An 18,090-nucleotide genomic window follows, 5' to 3' on the forward strand; every position below is an offset into this window, starting at 1 on the left:
TAAATGTATACAAAGACAATTATGAAAAAATATGGGGTGAGATAAAAAGAAATTTAGAAATTTGGAGCAGAATGAACCTTTCCCTACTACGAAGAATTGCTGCTGTAAAAATGAATGTGTTACCAAAAATGCTCTTCCTTTTTCAGACAGTCCTAGTAATGGTTAAGGATGACTGCCTCAGACAATGGCAAAAGGATAATTCTAAGTTTATCGGGGGCGGGGGGAGGCCAAGGATTAAACATAATATACGTATAGATATAAAAGAAAGAGGTTTCTCCCTCCCAGATCTTAAATTTTATTACAAGGCTGCATGTTTGGTTTGGATTAGGGACTGGATAAAATTGGAAAAGGAAGAAGTACTAGATTTGGAATGTCATGGCAATGGATATGGATGGGATGCATACTTATGGTATGGGAAAGTGCATAAAGGATTTTACAATCATATAATTAGGAGATCACTCGGTCTCAACTTTGGGTCCTGAAATCTCGGGGTCTGAGATGCTCCTGACCTGGCAATCCTGGTCATTATATGAAGTTAAGAACTGGTGTCCAAGTTTGCTCCCCCCCCCTTTTCCCCTTGTGTGGTTTCGTAAATCATAACCCTGAGGGCTTGTTTCAAAGCAATTGTATGCAAGGTGCACTGGGAGCCTTTTGGGCTGAAGAGCGAGGAAAGAATGCTCTAAAATAAAGCCAGCTCAACCCTGGAGCAGAGAAGGCAGCCTTTGCCAACCCAGTGCCCCTGCAGATGTTTCTGGGCTTTCATCAGAACCTTTTCCTTTTGCGCTCTGTGTAAGATCAGACTGTTTTGCGGCAACTTCCCACTCTCATCCTCTTTATCCATGTGCCAATCACACCAGAGCATCTATGAGGAGGCGGAACAGCTACAGACTGACACGCCAACGGAGGGACCGAGAAGTCTGCCAGCAGACCATTCGCCTTGTTCCAGCTGCCATTTAAAAATAACTCTCACTGCAAGATGCCCCCTGCAGGCTGCAAGAGGAACTGAGAGTGATGTCTGTTTGGAGCAGAGGTACATTATGAGATCAGCAGAAAAGGCCCCTGTGATTTCATCGGTGTGAGGAAGAGGCGACAAGATAGGAGCGTATAAAAGTATGAATGGCATGGAGAAAGTGATTTGGTCCCTCCCTCGTAACACTAGAACTTGTGGACGTTCATTGAAGGTTGGCAGAATCAGACAGGCTGCTCCTTCTAGCCCCGGAAAGGAAGCTCTTTCTGGCTAAGCCAGGACTGGGACTTCTGCCAAAAAGACTTTCTGCTGCAGCTCATTTGGACAGAGATTTTCTTTTCATGTACAAGGTGAAACAATCAAAACAGAAGCGACAGCCATTACTTTACTTGCAAAAACTACTTTAAAAATAATAATAATCTTATTGTAGAAGGCGGAGTGTGTGATGCGTTAAGAGGGCATCCGGGCCGAGATCACTGTCTTCCTCTCCCCCCTCTTCCCCCAGCCATACAATGGGATCTCCTTTAAGGAAAAAGTGCAGTGCTTGGGACTTTTCGTTTTGGAGAAAAGGCAAGTGAGAGGAGACAGGATAGAAGGGGGAGGGGCGGGTAATGCATGGCATGGAGGAAGTGGGTAGGGAAAAGCGTCCGTCTCTCTTTCATAACACTGGAACCCACAGGCATTCAATGAAGATCAATGCTGGAAGATTCAGGATAGATACAGTATAGGAAAGTCCTTCTTCCCACTGCACATAAACTGTGGAACTCCCTCCCACAGGAGGCAGTGATGGCCACCAACTTGGATGGGCTTACAAGAGGGTTGGACAAATTCATGGAAGTGTGCGCCACCAATGGCTACTAGCCAGGATGGCTCTGTTCTGCCCCCTGGTTGGAGGCAACGATGCTTCTGAGTACCCATTGCAGGAAACCACAGGAGCGGAGAGTTGCTCTTGTGCTCAGGGCCTTCTTACAGGTTTCCAACATGCATTGGGTTGACCCAATTCAAGTGGGCAGACCCCCCCCTGCCTTCCTTTTAAGGTAAGGGACCCCTGACCGTTAGGTCCAGTTGCAGACAACTCTGGGGTTGCGGCGCTCATCTCGCATTATTGGCCAAGGGAGCTGGAGTACATCTTCCGGGTCATGTGGCCAGCATGACAAAGCCACTTCTGGCGAACCAGAGCAGCGCACAGAAACGCCGTTTAGCTTCCCGCCGGAGCGGTACCTATTTATCTACTTGCACTTTGACGTGCTTTCCAACTGCTAGGTTGGCAGGAGCAGGGACCAAACAACAGGAGCTCACCCCGTCGCGGGGATTCGAACCACCGACCTGCTCGGCAAGCCCTAGCTCTGTGGTTTAGACCACAGTGCCACCCACGTCCTTTTACCTTCTGCCAAATGACCCTGAAGTCGCCTCCCCACCACCAGCCTGGCACTCAGGATCTCTCGCACTCCATTGCATAATCTGTGCCTGCCTTGCCTCTGGTTGCTCTCTTACCCCGGGACCCATTTCTAGTCTTCAGCCCTGTGCTACTGCTGTTCTTGGGCTGGTGAGTTCAAACCCAAGCTTTCAATACCATTTCCCTTACAGAGACCAGCCTGAAAACATCCCAACTCCTTTGCAACCCAAGAAGCTGGAAACGTTGTGTAGTTTCTGGACCATCATGTCAAAATGTTATGTTCTATAAAATTAAATCATAGAATCATAGAGTTGGAAGAGACCACAAGGGCCATCCAGTCCAACCCCCTGCCAAGCAGGAAACACCATCAAAGCATTCTTGACATATGGCTGTCAAGTCCCCGCTTAAAGACCTCCAAAGAAGGAGACTCCACCACACTCCTTGGCAGCAAATTCCACTGCCAAACAGCTCTTACTGTCAGGAAGTTCTTCCTAATGTTTTGGTGGAATCTTCTTTCTTGTAGTTTGAATCCATTGCTCCATGTCCGCATCTCTGGAGCAGCAGAAAACAACCTTTCACCCTCCTCTATATCGCATCCTTTAATATATTTGAACATGGCTATCATATCACCCCTTAACCTTCTCTTCTCCAGGCTAAACATACCCAGCTCCCTAAGCCGTTCCTCATAAGGCATTGTTTCCAGGCCTTAAATACACTCCTGTACTAGAATCCTGGAATGAATTTTCAAAACTGATGTTTTGGTTTCTTAGAATTTCCAAGCAACGCTGGGTATGAGGATGCAAGAAAATATAATTCAAGGTGCAGGAGTGTTAGGAAAGTGGCGCTCTAGGCTTGAGTGGTGTCAGCTGGAGATGCAAATAAAGGGAGGAAGTTGCAGGCTGCAATTTCTGCACAAGGAAACCACACACACATGCTGTCAGCGCACTCATCGACAACAAGGTTGGAAGTAAGACAACGTGTGCTGCTGATACTGTGAGTTTTGCTGTGTCAGGATTGTTAATTAATGGACTGAGAGTATACCGTGCTGGAGAGATCAAGAAGGAATGTAAATAGCTTGTATATAATAATAACAACAGAAATGCTTGTGCAACCAGTCAAGTGATAAAGAAGCTCTTGACTCCTTGAATTTGAGTACGACTCCTGTTCTTGTCCTCTGCCTCCGGGGAAAACTCTGCTACAAACAGTGAGAAGTGGTTTTACCAAGGTGCCACCACACAAGCAGAAAAGCGCAGCAGAAGTGTGTGGGTGGTAACCTCTAATAAGGGGGGAATTGAGCACACTTTCACCTGTATCTTTTATTAAGTTACACTGATGGCAGCTTGACTGATGCAGGCAGACAAGGGCGGATATTCTACTAAACAAGCCCCAGGACTTTGGGAGATGAGGACAAAACAATCCACCTGAGGTTAAGCACATAACTTAAGATTTCAGGAAGGGGGAAAAAAAGAGAAGGCTTACCCTTTGCCTCCTGCAGCCCCAGTCTAGAATGCCTTGAACCCATGAGTAGCTGCTACTTAGGATGAATAAAACCTGAGCACGCAAGGTGTGCTTAATCTCATGTCCCGTCTGACCACATGCAAACCGATTAGCATGAACAAATATGGTAAGCCCCTCCCCTCCCTCATTTCCTTCCAAGTTGTTATCAAAATGACAGACGTCTATCTGTGTTTGTGGGGATGACAACAGGCTGTTCTTCTTTCACTGTCAAATTCAAAATGGTGGATGGATGACACCCACACACTTTGCTAGGCTTCTGGTTATTGGAAACGTCCAATAGAGAGCAGGGGACGGAACGTGGCGCTGTCAACTTGGAGGACCTTCAACTCGGTAAACAAAGCAATTCCCCCCCCCCCACTTCTTGGGGTGGGTGGGACTTCTTGTGCTGGTTGGGGTCGTGGAGGTCCTATTTCCCCTCACGTTGGCTGTTCACTAGCCGGCCCCCTTGCATTTGGGGTCCTGCTCCTCTGGAATGAACCAGCTGTACCAAGTGGGCTGCAAAGAAGACCAGAGAGGGAACTTCCCTGGCCTGGCCTGGCCTGGGGTTTCAGCACTCTCCGGGGGCTGGCTCTGCATATGGCCCTTCAAGCTTTGCGAGATTTCTCTGTACCAAACCACCACAGGAATCCAGGAGGAGGCTGACTGTCTGCCTCACGGTGGCAGGTTGGCTAGAGGTGGCAGAAAGGAGACCCGTTTGTGGATGCCCAAGTCACATCGGGAGGAGCAGGTCAAGGCAAATGTTGCAGAAAGGTTCCAAGGAGGAAAAAAGAAACATCTGCAGGTGGTTTGGTGTACAGGTGGACGAGATACCACTTTGTAGGGAGACCGACTACCAGGGAAGTATTGTGTGAAGCTTGGGGGGGTGTCACTCTACTGTGGCGCTCAGTCGCTCTTGCTGTCCTCGCTGTCAGAATAGGCTCCCAGAAGGCTGAGGGAGGAACCTCCTGCTTTGAGGACAGAAGCCAGGGAGGCACCTCCAGAGGTGCTGCTTGTAGTTCCAGCACCTGGAAACAGCCAAAACAGAAGCAAAGGCATAAGCTGGGGAGGCAGAGACCTCAAAGCATATTCTAGATCAGGGGTGGGGATCCTACAGATGCTGCTGGACTCCAACTTCCAGCAGCCCCAACAGCCAGCATGCTCAATAGTCAGGGATGGTGGGAGCTGCAGTTCAGCAACAGGAGATGAGAACTGCCAGCGTCATGATGCCATTATCAAATCTATGGTGCAACCACCTTGGGAATACTGTGTACGGTTCCGGTATCCTCAGAAAGGAGGTTGTAGAATTTGAAAAGCTTCCGAATAGGGCCATCAAAGATATAAAGGAGGGAGGGAGGGAGGGAGGGAGGGAGGGAGGGGGAGAGAGAGAGAGAGAGAGAGAGAGAGAGAGAGAGAGAGAGAGAGAGAGAGAGATACTTTTAAACTCTCCACCCCCTCCATTACCTGCGCCTGGCGGTGCATCTCCACAGCCTGCTCCATTGGCCGCACTACTAACTGACTTCCTCTTGGCGGTCACCAGCCCAGACAGTTTGACCTTGCTTGAGAGTTTCCCGATGCTCCTCTCCCAGCTTTCCACCTTCAGCTTCTTTGCTTGAGGCTCAGAGTCCTGAGATGAGGCCGGGGGGGGGGGGGAATGGGATGGGAGAGCACAATAAGATTTTGTGTTGCACACTGGGGGTTAAAAGGCTAACAACTCCAGTAACCTATCTACTCAACTCTGCAATTGTGGTTTGCACAAACATAAACTTTAGAATTATGCATGTATAGTAAGTCATCTTTGTTTTCTTCCACCCAGAGAATCACTGAATGCGCCAGGTGCAGGGGACCCTCTGCTCTGCCCGGTATCGCTGAACTACAACTCCCAACACCCCCAGCAAGCGCAGCCAACAATGGGAGTTCATTTATTTGTTTTGACAATTCAATACTGTTTTGTCACAGCTGCCTCTAAGCACTGTACCAGATGCCCAGTGCAATAAGATTAAAAATGAAAACTATAAAATCTGAATGTGACTGAAATTCCTGATGGAATGAAAAAGCCTTCCGTAAGTGCTGGAAGTTCAAAAACCTCAGCTGGAAGTTCCCACAAGATTAGGCGCCAAATACAGAACCCATTGCTGGAAATGGCGACAGAGGAGAGTGCTCTCGAGCTTGGATCCTACTTGTGGGTTTCTTTTTATGTGCTTATGGGTGCCTGGGCTCCTGGTGGATCCAAGACAAGCATCTGTGCCGAGGGAGACCACTAACAGTCTTCCCAAAAGACTTCATAATAATAATAATTTTTTATTTATACCCCGCCCTCCCCAGTCAAAAACCGGGCTCAGGGCGGCTCACACCAACAAAACCACAATAAAACATAAAAACATTTAATTAAAATACAGATTAAAATACCGTATTAAAATTTAAAATGCAGCCTCATTTCAAGTAGTCCATAAATCCAGGCCATGAGGGAGGAAAACACAGGGGTCAGGCTAAGTCCAACCCAAAGGCCAGGCGGAACAGCTCTGTCTTGCAGGCCCTGCGGAAAGATGACAAATCCCACAGGGCCCTGGTCTCCTGGGAAAGAGCGTTCCACCAAGTTGGGGCCAATACTGAAAAGGCCCTGGCTCTAGTAAAGGCCAATCTAGCCACCTTATGGCTCGGGATCTCCAAAGTATTGTTGTTTGTGGACCTTAAGGTCCTCCGCGGGGCATACCAGGAGAGGCGGTCCCGTAGGTACAAGGGTCCCAAGCCGCATAGGGCTTTAAAAGTCAAAACCAGCACCTTAAACCTGATCCTGTACTCCACCGGGAGCCAGTGCAGCTGGTAAAGCACTGGATGAATGTGATCCCACGGCCGGGACCCCGTAAGGAGCCTCGCCGCAGCATTCTGCACCCGCTAGAGCACGGGTGTCAGAGTCAAGGCCCGGGGGCCTAATCCGGCCCGCCAGACCTCGTGATGTGGCCCGCCGCCCGCCCAGGGCCGGAACGTTCATTTAGGCATGCCTGTGGTGGCTTTCTTTCCCCTGAGCTTACGGCGCGCTTTTGTTTTCTTTCTGAGGCTGCCGGGCTCGGGGCTGGGGAGGAGGGGAGAGGGGCGGGCTAGGCTAGCAAGGCGCCGCGTTATTGACTGGCTGGCGTGACGCTGACGCCCCTCCCTCCTAACTGGCCCACCCCTCGCCTCCCTGCTCCTAGAAGGCGGAGCATGGCGCTGCGCCTCTCAGCTGTTTTTTTTTGCTTCTAGGGGGGGCAGCTGCGGGGGGGGGGAGGAGGAGAGGTTTGACAGGGAGCAGGGAAGGCACGAGGGCTGCCCTTCCTCCTCCCAAGCCACCGCCAGCGTGTCACTGCAGCTGCCCCCCTAGAAGCAAAAAACAGCTGAGAGGCGCAGCAGCCGGAGGAGGAGCAGGAGAAGGTGGACAAGGTCGGGGCCTCTGCAGCGGCGGCGGCTCCGCGTCCGTCTGTCCGGCCTCCCGGCCGGCCTCCTCACCTTGCTCCTGGCCAAGACGCGCCCCTCCCTCCCTTGCCGCCTCCTCGTCCCTCCTTCCTCCGCAGGCTCCTCCTCGCGCCCTGCGCACGGGCAACTCGGCGGCAGCTGCAGACGCCGCTCCTGCTGCGCTTGCAATTGCAAGCCGAGAGGGCTGCTAGCAACGCCTCTGCTTTTTTTCTCCACCGCCCCCTCCCTTCCAGGAGCCCGGGTCAGGATCCAAGCGCCACCCAAGACTTTTCTCCCTCTTTGCTGCTTTCGGGTGAGCACAGAGGATGGCTCCACCTCCTTCCCTCCGAAGCAGCTCCGCTCCGGGAAAAGCGAGCCTGCCCCTCCTCCCCTGCTCCGTGAAGCATCTCTGCCGCTTGCAAAAGCCTGCTTTTACAAGCTGCGGGGGGAGGGGGAGAAGTTTGACAGGGAGCAGGGAAGGCACGGGGGCTGCCTTCACGAAGAGGAGGGGGGCAGCCCTTAACGATGCTGCTCTTCTTCCTCCCAAGCCACTGCCAGCGTGCTCCGCTTTTGCGGTGGGGGGGGGAGGAACGAGCAGCCCACCCGCGTTAGCAGCCTCGGCGACAGGAAGAAAGTCGCTTCCCTCAGCTGCTCTTTGTTGAACGGGGCGAGGGGCAGAGAGGGCTGCTCCAACCCCAACATACACACACAGAGCCCTTAAGCTTCTCTTCAACACCTCTTTACTTGCCCACACACAAATACACACCCTCTGGCTTGCTTCAACACACACACAGACACAGAGCACTTGAGTTTGTTCAACACCCCCACACCTTTATTTGATTCAACACCCCCCTACAAACCCACGCACACACACCTTGATATGGAAGATGGAGCAAGTTTGTTTTATCCTGCTCTGGAGGGCAGGACTCAAATGAATGGCTTCAAGTTAAAAGAAAGGAGATTCCAAACTAAACATCAGGAATAACCTTCTGGTTGAAAGAGCTGTTTGTCAGTGGAGTGGTCTCCCTTGGGAGGTGGTGGACTCTCCTTGGAGGTTTCTAAGCAGAGGTTGCATGACCATCTGTCATGGATGCTTTTGTTGAGGTTCCTGCATTGCAGGGGGTTGGATTGGATGACCCTCAGGGTCCCTCCCAACTCTACAAATCCATAGCTGCCAAGTTATCCCCTTTTTAAAGGGATTTTCCCTTATGCTGAATAGGCTTCCTCGCGAGAAAAGGGAAAACTTGGCAGCTATGCAAATCTATGATAAAGTGTTAGTCAGCAGCTGCCGCTGATCCTGCTGCTGAACTGTGTTCAGAGGAGGGGAAAAGAAAAAAGGAGAGTGCTTCTGGGCATGCAGGTCACCTTAAAAGACCACCACATTAGTGCCACGTGGCGGAGCGGGCGCTAAGAAGCTTGTACAGATACAACCGGCCCTTTGAGGGTGACCAAACTGCTGATGCGGCCCCCGATGAATTTGAGTTTGACACCCCTGCGCTAGAGTTTCTGGGTCAGTTTTAAGGGCAGCCCCGCGTAGAGCGAGTTACAATAATCAGTGATCAAGCAGGGATGCAAGAGATGAGGCGTACCTGGAGGCACCCTGGATCCAAATTGTTAAAGGCCGTGTAAATGAATTACAAGAACCTTCCACTTGGCCTGGTAGCGAAGGGGCAGCCAGCGCAAGCTTTTGAGCACCTGAGTCTGTCCCCATCAACACTCCAGCTGCAGTGTTTCCCACCAGACGGAGCCTCCAGACCACGTATAAAGTTGTAGCTATTGTTCAGCAATCCACACTATTCTGGCTGCATCTGCCTCAACACTCCTGATCTAGCCGTTTTCCTCCTGTTGCTGTAAACACACCCTAAAATCAAGGTGATGCCCGAGATTGGGAAGGGATTCCCCAACGTTTCAATGGAATTCCCTTTTGCATGGTGTGGGCAGGCAGAGGGTGCCAAGTCTGAACTCATCACTAGCAATGCAATTGAGACATGACCAATGACCTGGGGCTCGGGGGGTAGGGGTACGTCTCTCATGGCAACGGGCATCTCAGGGATGCACCTGTGTGTGGTGGGACAGTCCTCTCTGCACAATACCTCTTGCAGGATGTCAGTAGGCTTCGCTTTTGCAAACGGCTTAGCAGGGCGTGAAGCAGAGTCCTCATCCTCTGAATCAGAGTCTTGGAGCAGCCTCCTGCTCTGAGCTTGTTCCAGCATAGTTCTGGCAGGGGGACATATAAGCAGGCAGAACACAGGAATGCAGCAGGTTAGCTCATTGTGCCCAAGTCAAATTTCAGATAGCTGCTAGCTGCTCTAAGGGAAAGATTTTGTCAAAGGAAACCAGGGTTCAGGAAGTAGGGGTGGGGGGAAGCAATTCTAAATTTTAGTATGTAATAAACATGTAAAAATGTTGTCATGCTGCTAGCTAGTTGTCCACAGGCAGGTGGCACGATGAGCTACAGCAGGTTTTCCCAAACTCGGGTCTCAACTCCCATCATCCCTAGTCAGCAGGACCACTGGTCTGCGATTATGGGAACTGTAGTCCAAAAGCAGCTGGAGACCCAAGTTTGGGAAACCCTGAACGACAGTGTGACAAGAAGCAGGGGGACAGGAAGCCCAGGCAAACTGTAGATGGGCTGCAGCTGTCCACAAACTCCACCGGCTCCTCAGTCTCCCAGCGCCAGGGCCCCTGCCTCCAGGATTCAGTTGGTCTGGCCGACCCCAGCAACACAACTGGCTGGTGCTACTATGATCAGCCACCTTCCTCCTCCCGGGCCAGCTCAGGGACCTGCTTCCTCTGCTGCTGCCACCCAGCAAATTAGGAAGAAGAGCTGTTCCGTCAGGGGGAGGAGCACAGGAAGGAACGAGATGGCCAGAAGAGGTGGCAAGGTGGCCGGTGACGGCATGAGAAGGTTTAAGCTTTCTGCAGTTCTCCCTGTCCTTCTCATCTGCACCTCCAACATGGGGGCAGGCCTGTCAGGGGAAATGATATGCGGGCGGGGGGGGGGGGGGGCTTTTTACTAAATTTGTATATACAGTGGTGCCTCGCTTAACGAATGCCCTGCTTAACGAAATTTCCGCTTAACGCAAGGATTTTTCGAGCAGAGGTTGCCTCGCTAGACGAATGCGTTTTACGAAAAATTCGTCTAGCGAATCGCTGTTTCCCATAGGAATGCATTGAAATTCAATTAATGTGTTCCTATGGGCAAAAAAAAAAATTCAAAAAAATTCAATGCATTCCTATGGGATTCGCTAGACGAATTTTTCGCTATAAGAAAAGACCCGTGGAACGAATTAATTTCGTCTAGCGAGGCACCACTGTATGCTGTAAGCCGCCCAGAGTGACTGGGGAAACCCAGCCAATGGGAAGGGTATAAATAAACATCATCATCATGCTTCTGTCAAGCTCTAAGGCAGGCACCCCCAAAACTTCGGCCCTCCAGATGTTTTGGACTACAATTCCCATCATCCCTGACCACTGGTCCTCTTAGCTAGGGATCATGGGAGTTGTAGGCCAAAACATCTGGATGGCCGCAGTTTGGAAATGCCTGCTCTAAGGGGAAGGAGAGGGTTAGGCAAGCAAAGCAAGCAGGGGTAGCAGCTCCTAGTTAGCAGTAAAACATTCACACACCACTGTCAGCACTAGCACACCCCCCCTTTTTTGGGTGTCTCCTCCACAACAGGAAGTCATGTGAGGCAGCCCTGGCTCTCACTTAGTCTCCTGCTCGTCCTCCTCCAGCTCCCGCACTTTCTGCTGCTCCTCGTAGTCTTTGTACTGCTGCAGCATGGACTCAAAGTCCACGTGGGCCTGGCGCTGGTTCAGCTCCTTCAGCTCCTGGAGGTTCTCCAGAACTTCCATCTCCAGCTTGGAGTCCTTGGTCCTGTTCTCCAAAACCTTAGGGGTAAAGCAGGAACATATGTTTTTATTACTTTTGTTATTCTTACACTCGCCTTTGTCATTGTCCATTAAACTAACCAGTTTAACCAAATTAACTCAAAGCAACCTACAGCAATGAATGAACAGGAACTTACAGTAAATGAACGGGAAGGTTTCCCGCGTGGGACTGGTGGGAAATACCTTCATTGGGTTGTTCAGCTCCTCATCCTCTCTCTCTTTCTGCAGGCGCTTCTCCTCTTCCTCCAGCAGCTTCTCGGCCTGGAAGTTCCGCGTGGCCCCATGCTCCATGGCGTAGTCCGTGTTCTCGGGGTCTGTCTGACGGGGACACAGGAAGCAAGAGGGAGCTATTTCAGTGGGAGACACATAGGACGAGTTGCTCCTGGCCTGTGCATGACTGCTAGTCGGGGAGCACACCATGAGCGCACGGTTGGCCACTGTGAGGACAGTGATCCAGCAGCTGCTGCTTTGTTCCTCGCAGCAGGAGAGGCTCTGGCCTTCAAGCCCTCATCTGTTTGTCCACTGGGGAAAGAAGATGCTGGGCTAGATGAAGGACTTTTGGGGTCTGATCCAGCAGGACTCTTGTTACTATTTCATAGAATCATAGAGTTGGAAGAGACCACAAGGGCCATCCAGTCCAACCCCCTGCCAAGCAGGAAACACCATCAAAGCATTCCTGACATATGTCTGTCAAGCCTCTGCTTAAAGACCTCCAAAGAAGGAGACTCCACCACACTCCTTGGTAGCAAATTCCACTGCCGAACAGCTCTTACTGTCAGGAAGTTTGCCCAAGCAGTCTTGAGCCATGCTTAGCTAAAGGAACACAAATAATCAAACCCTGCCAATTTATTTAGGATGCATAGCAGGGAGGCAGAATCACAAAGCCTTCAAATGGCAATTCTCTTGTACAGGTGTCCCTCCACTTTCACGCGACTCACACGCAACCACATATACAAGCGGTACAGGGAAATAAATAATTTGATTCAAAGCTGGACATGGCAGGAGAGAGTTGGAGAGTCCATGTGGACCCAGAGGGTGGAGGAAGCCACAAAAAGTCTGGAGACACAGTGGGGCTTTGTTTAAACTGCTCAGCCTCCCTGCCTCCAGCAGGCCCCAGAGCTTCAATTCTACCGTAATTATCCACAATTTCGGGATTACAGTATTTTTGGTCCAGATTGGAGAGAGTGCAGCAGAGAAGGTGTTTAGAGGGTGCTTGCTTATCTGCAGGAGTCCAGAATGTAACCCCCGCATATGTGGGGAGATACCTGTAATTATCCTGTGCTAAGGAATGCATGATCAACACACCTCAAGGACAAGGACTTTCTTCTCCATCATGCTCTGGTTATATCTCAAGGCTGGATCACTGCAGTGCCACTCAATTTGGGGGTTCCCTTGTGCATGACCCAGAACCTGCAGTTAGTGCAGAATGCTTTCCCGCTGACTGGTGTTTCCAATTTGCGATTGCATTGACGCATCAAATGGTGTATTTCCATTATTTGTTTTTCAGCTGCACTGGGGGAAAAGAAGGATGAAGACAGCTCCTACCTTGAAGGTGATTTCTGCAAGGCAGCGGGTGCATTTGATATAAAACCGGAAGATGGGAAGCCCCAGGTAAGACTCATTCTGGACCGTCTCCTTCCGGGCATTGAACTTCTTTCCTTTGTAGATGTACTCGCCACAGGTCTTGCACCTAGACAGTTTAAACAGTTGCTTCTTCTTATATCAATGACTCCTCACTGGGGCATCTGGGTGTCCAGTATGAGAACAAGATGCTAGGATGACTATTACTCAATTAATATTGGGGGCAAAAAAAATTAAGAATGCCAGCTTTGGAGGAACAGATAACTAAGTCTAGGATATTGTAAATATGGTTAAACATACAAGTAAGGGAAAGAAGAGAGTCTGGCAATGTTTTCACTGAAAAATGCACCACTATATATGTATTGATGTAATAAGGTACAAGAAAACGAAAATCTGCACAGATTGCTGTGAGTATTATAACCCTGTATTTCTTCCCTGTTTAGGGAAGTTTTTAATGTCTGATGTTTTATTGTGTTTTTAATATCCTGTTGGAAGCCACCCAGAGTGGCTGGGGAGGCTGGGGAGTGCGGTATAAGCAATAAATTGTTGTTGTTGTTAGACCAGAAACTGTAATCTCAATTCTCATGTTCACATCTGGTTCTTTCTTCTTTGTTATTATATCTCAAATGAAATCTTTTTAGGTTTTGAACTTTTGGGGTTTATTTTTGTAAATAATAAAAGCCTTTTAATTTTTTTATTTAAGGATGCATAGCTTAATTCCACCTTTATGCAACAGCACTTTAAGAGCCATGGCTTCACCCCAAATCATCTTGGGGGCTATAGTTTGTTAAGGGTGCTCAGGAGACTCCTATTTCCCTCTTTTACAATGACTGAGAAAAGAGTATAATAAGAACATCTATGCCAACCAGTAACTTACTTTTCCATATGTTTTCTCCCCCTTGTTCTGAGGCCTCAAGATGGGGACTAGCTGCTTAAAACGGCTGTTAAATTTTTAATCAAATAGTTGGATACAAGGAAAGGTGAAATAGAAGGCAAGCCAACCAAGAACCTTTACAAAGGTTCAAGAGCTGAGAATGGGTTTAAATCCCTAGAAAACACCACCAACAAATTCCTGAGGATCCAGGTGCCTTTCACCTTTCTCAAACCAGATTAAAATCCTAACAAACACCTTCCACACAACTAAGTCATTTCACACAGAAAGCTCTGGCGATGTAACTGAGCCAATAAGGCCCAAAAAATCTCAGGGGGGAAAAGGGTCTCGCGCAACATTCTTCCTTACCGCATGTTGAAAGGTGCCATCAGTCGGACCACATACTGCCTGTCCTTTGGAAGTTTAAGCTTGGGGATCTTAGATGGATCAAAGTCTGGAGGGTAGTATTTCTAGGACACAAGGAAAAAAGATGGGTCAGGTGAAAGAGTAGATCGTTCTCATGCAGGCTTTGGCAGTGCCCACTACAAACTTTGGCAGTGCCCAGGAGCTGGTGGTCACAAAATCACGTTTTCCAGTAGCACAAAAACACCTACTAAGCAACTTAGCACTACCTCCATCCCAAATGGGACAGGGCCAGCCACTTCTTTATTCTGCAAGCTTCTCCGGTCAATTTGCTTTTCAAGCTCCTTATTTATTTCTCGCCATGTCTATCCCAATTTCCCAGCCCTGGAGAGACTGGCTGAAATTTGCCCCTCTGACATGAAGCTGACGCAGTGAACTTGGGCTCTTTGTTCTCTCTTGCAGCAAGGAGTGGTGAACCTTTTTGGGTCTGCTTGAGAAATCTGCTCACCAGTTGACCACGCGGTGTTTTCAAAAGCACCATGCATAACTCCCTGGTCCTGAATGGGATAACTGTGCCTTTGAAGGACCAGGTGCGCAGCCTGGGAGTCATTTTGGACTCACAGTTGTCCATGGAGGCACAGGTTAATTCTGTGTCCAGGGCGGCTGTCTACCAGCTCCATCTGGTACGCAGGCTGAGACCCTACCTGCCCAAAGACTGTCTCACCAAAGTGGTGCATGCTCTAGTTATCTCCCACTTGGACTACTGCAATGCGCTCTAAGTGGGACTACCTTTGAAGGTGACTCGGAAACTGCAATTAATCCAGAATGCGGCAACTAGACTGGTGACTGGGAGCGGCCGCTGAGACCACATAACAGCGGTCCTAAGAGACCTACATTGGCTCCCAGTACGTTTCCGAGCACAATTCAAAGTGTTGGTGCTTACCTTTAAAGCCCTAAACGGCCTCGGTCCTATATACCTGAAGGAGAGTCTCCACCCCAATTGTTCAGCACCGAGGGCCTTCTGGCGGTTCCCTCACTGCGAGAAGCAAAGCTACAGGGAACCAGGCAGAGGGCCTTCTCGGTAGTGGCGCCTGCCCTGTGGAACACCCTTCCATCGGAGGTCAAGGAGATAAACAACTACCTGACATTTAGAAAACACCTAAAGGCAGCCCTGTTTAGGGAAGTTTTTAATCTGTGATATTTTAATGTATTTTGGTATTTGTTGGAAGCCGCCCAGAGTGGCGGGGGAAACCCAGCCAGATGGGCGGGGTATAAATAATAAATAATAGTAATAATAACACTGGTGTTGGCTGAGCAAGGGAGTTGAGGAAGCCAGATTTCCCTTGCCAACTTGCGAGTGCACTTCAAGGCTCCAACCACCTCTCTACCTGCCTCGCACCTGATGCCACATGTGTTGACATCTGTCTGCCTTGAGAGATCATAGAGTGCGCTTCCAGGGGTGAAGTCAAACTGCTGGAGAATCACAGCACCTGCTAGGGCTGAAGAGTCTGCTAACTTGTAACTGCTAGGTACCTCCCGCATTGTTTTTGCTCCTGCAAAAAGCATCTTGCAACTCCTGCAAAAAGCAACTCCTGCAGCCAAGCATCTTGCTCTGCTTTCCTTTGGACCCAGCCCAGGACCTCCAGGCACCCAGCCTACACATTTTCCTTGGAGAGGTCATTTCTGTGCTGGTAACACAGTGCTGATGCCAACGGCCTAATCTTCCACAGGGGATTAAAATGGGGAGGGAGGAGGCAAATCAGTATGCCATCTTGAGCTCCTTGGAGGAAAGGAGTGATGTAAAAGCAGTAATAAATGATATAAAATGGGGGTGGGGGGGGGAGAGAAGCAGGTATGCAGCTCTGAGGTCTCTTAGGGAAACGAGATGTAAATGCTATAAGGACATACAGAAAGTGGAGGTTATCTGAATCTAAATAAAAAAATCCTTCAGTAGCACCTTAAAGACCAACTAAGTTTTTATTTTGGTATGAGCTTTCGAAGTGTGCATGCACACGAAAGCTAATGCCAAAATAAAAACTTAGTTGGTCTTTAAGGTGCTACTGAAGGAATTTATTTTTTGTTTCGACTCCGACCAACACGGCTACCTACCTGTTATCTGAATCTGTTTTAGTATTTTAACTTTTACACATTTTAAAGTAGGGTTGTGGTTTTTTTCTGTCAGTTTTGCTGCTTTGTTGTTTGTAAACCGCTTTGAGGTTTGTTTGTTCTTACAGTCAAGTGGTATATATTTTACTTTAAAAATAAAATAAAATACAAATGAATAACCCGGCATTGTCTGGCTGGCTCATCGGGGTCTCAATGTGGGCCTTTCCTAAGATTTGAACTTGGGTTTATGAGCACAGAAAAGCCAGTGAAGCAGCAACCCAGATTCAAATCAATCAATCAATCAATCAAAGCGCCCCAGTCCTGCAAGGTGGGTTTCTCTCCCCCACACCAACCAGGGGCTCCCCATTAACTGATTGCCAGCCCCGCTGTTTCGCAGTGCCCCCCCCCTCTCCTCTCCATCCCTCCAGCCACACAGGAACCTTTTATCTACTGGTACTTTTCTCTCTATCCAATAACACAGAACCATATACAGTGGTACCTTGGTTCTCAAATGCCTTGGTAAATGTTCCGGTTTTCAAACGTTTTTTGGAAGCCGAACGCCTGATGCGGCTGTTGGCTATTGATTCCGGGGCGCCTGTGCCATTCAGAAGCTGTGCCTTGGTTTTTGAACATTTTGGAAGTGAAACGGACTTCTGGAACGGATTATGTTTGGTGCTTTTCTTTTTGCTATTTATTTTGTGTTTCTGTTTTTGAGGCTTTTTCAGTTAATTTGTTTTTGTGACTGTGTGGAACCCAAATCAGCTCCTGATTGATTGACTATGTGACTGCAGAAGTGGATAAAAGCCCCCCCCCCCCTCCAAACAATGACCGCCATCAGTGCAGGTAAAAAAAGAAAAATTAATTTTAATCATATACAATACTGTCTTATTTACTTCATAGTATAGTATATTGATTATTGCTTTCATTTTCTGGATCAATGGGAGAAGGGAAACAGGGGCGGGGGAAGCGCGCCTTGGTTTAGGAACGCTTTGGTTTTGGTACGGATTAAGTTTGAGAACCAAGGTAATCCTGGAGCTGGAAGGGACCCCCAGGTCCAGTTTCCTGCAATGATAAAGGGCGCTGCCTTCCTCCCCATGGACCCCCAGGAGACAAGGGCCAGATTCTGTCCTCCCTCCCTCTCTCCTGAGGGGAGAGAAACAGCAGCTGTGTGAGGCAGACCTCGACGCCCATCCCTCCATGGCGGAGGCCTCTGTTCCCCTCACTCCTTTCCAGCCCCACATCCCTCTCGGGGGCCCTGGATCAACCCCCCAGATCTCTCCCCACCCCCCAGCCAACCCTCACTTATCGGGGCTGGTTTTGGGGGATCCTCATTTTTTCATCTTAACAACAACCTTGTGAAGTAGACCCCATAACTGACCGCTGACGTCACAGCCTCCCCCCCCCGTTCTACTAACATTTAACACTTTCCTCTCCGACATCTTGCCGCTTCAGCCGTCGCTGGGATCTCTCCACTCCGCCCCGCCTCTTCCCGCCTGCGATTGGCTGCAAGCGCGCCCTCTCCAGCCGGCGCTCCTGGCGCTTTCCGATTGGCTCCCGGTGTCGGTCAGTCAGAAAGCCCGAAGCCTCCGATCACCGAATCTCTTCCTCCCTAGAGCGTACAGCGTGCGTGCGTGAGATGCCTTGTCCTTCGCTTAAAGGCCGTCCGTCTAGGTAACGAGACCCCCGCACGTTTTGGTTCCGGGGCGACGGGGAAAGCGCGGTTCTGCAAATATTTGTACTGTACTGTAGGTTCGCTGCCGAAGAGGAGCGAGTTTTTCAAGCAGGACAGAATTCGAAGAAGGTGGTGCCATTGATCTCCAGAATTTGCTGGCGCGCAATCTGGTTATCTTGCTTTTTCAAGGGGTTCTGAGGCGACATCACAAACGAGTTTCGGGTCTGTCCTTTGGTGAAGAGTTCGTCCATTTCCCCTGAGGGTGATGGTTGAACACAAGACCCCGAAGAGGAGGAGGAGGAGGAGGAGGAGGAGGGGAG

At 49.6% G+C, this 18,090-nt stretch overlaps 1 protein-coding gene across 1 annotated transcript; it reads right to left on the reverse strand.

Moving 5' to 3' along the window:
• Positions 1–1,393: 1,393 nt before the first annotated feature.
• On the reverse strand, positions 1,394–17,663 carry YJU2 (YJU2 splicing factor homolog). Its single transcript, XM_035120684.2, has 8 exons — positions 17,514–17,663; positions 13,999–14,099; positions 12,723–12,867; positions 11,361–11,495; positions 10,996–11,177; positions 9,380–9,503; positions 5,322–5,484; positions 1,394–4,885 (listed from the first exon to the last, which is right to left on the reverse strand). The coding sequence occupies exons 1-8, from the start codon at positions 17,535–17,537 to the stop codon at positions 4,764–4,766; spliced, it is 996 nt and encodes a 331-aa protein (XP_034976575.1). The 5' UTR covers positions 17,538–17,663; the 3' UTR covers positions 1,394–4,763.
• Positions 17,664–18,090: the final 427 nt, after the last annotated feature.

Source organism: Zootoca vivipara, chromosome 6, assembly GCF_963506605.1.
Source record: "Zootoca vivipara chromosome 6, rZooViv1.1, whole genome shotgun sequence".
Taxonomy (NCBI): domain Eukaryota; kingdom Metazoa; phylum Chordata; class Lepidosauria; order Squamata; family Lacertidae; genus Zootoca; species Zootoca vivipara.

Bases quoted from the DNA above. Each gene is read 5' to 3' on its own strand.
- YJU2 (XM_035120684.2), bottom strand. From the start codon at position 17,537: ATGTCGGAGAGGAAAGTGTTAAAT. The intron at 11,496-12,722 runs GTAGGAGCTGTC...TGTCCCCGTCAG, and splicing joins TTGCAGAAATCACCTTCAAG to ACAGACCCCGAGAACACGGA. The intron at 9,504-10,995 runs GTGAGAGCCAGG...TCCCCCTGCCAG, and splicing joins GAGGACGAGCAGGAGACTAA to AACTATGCTGGAACAAGCTC.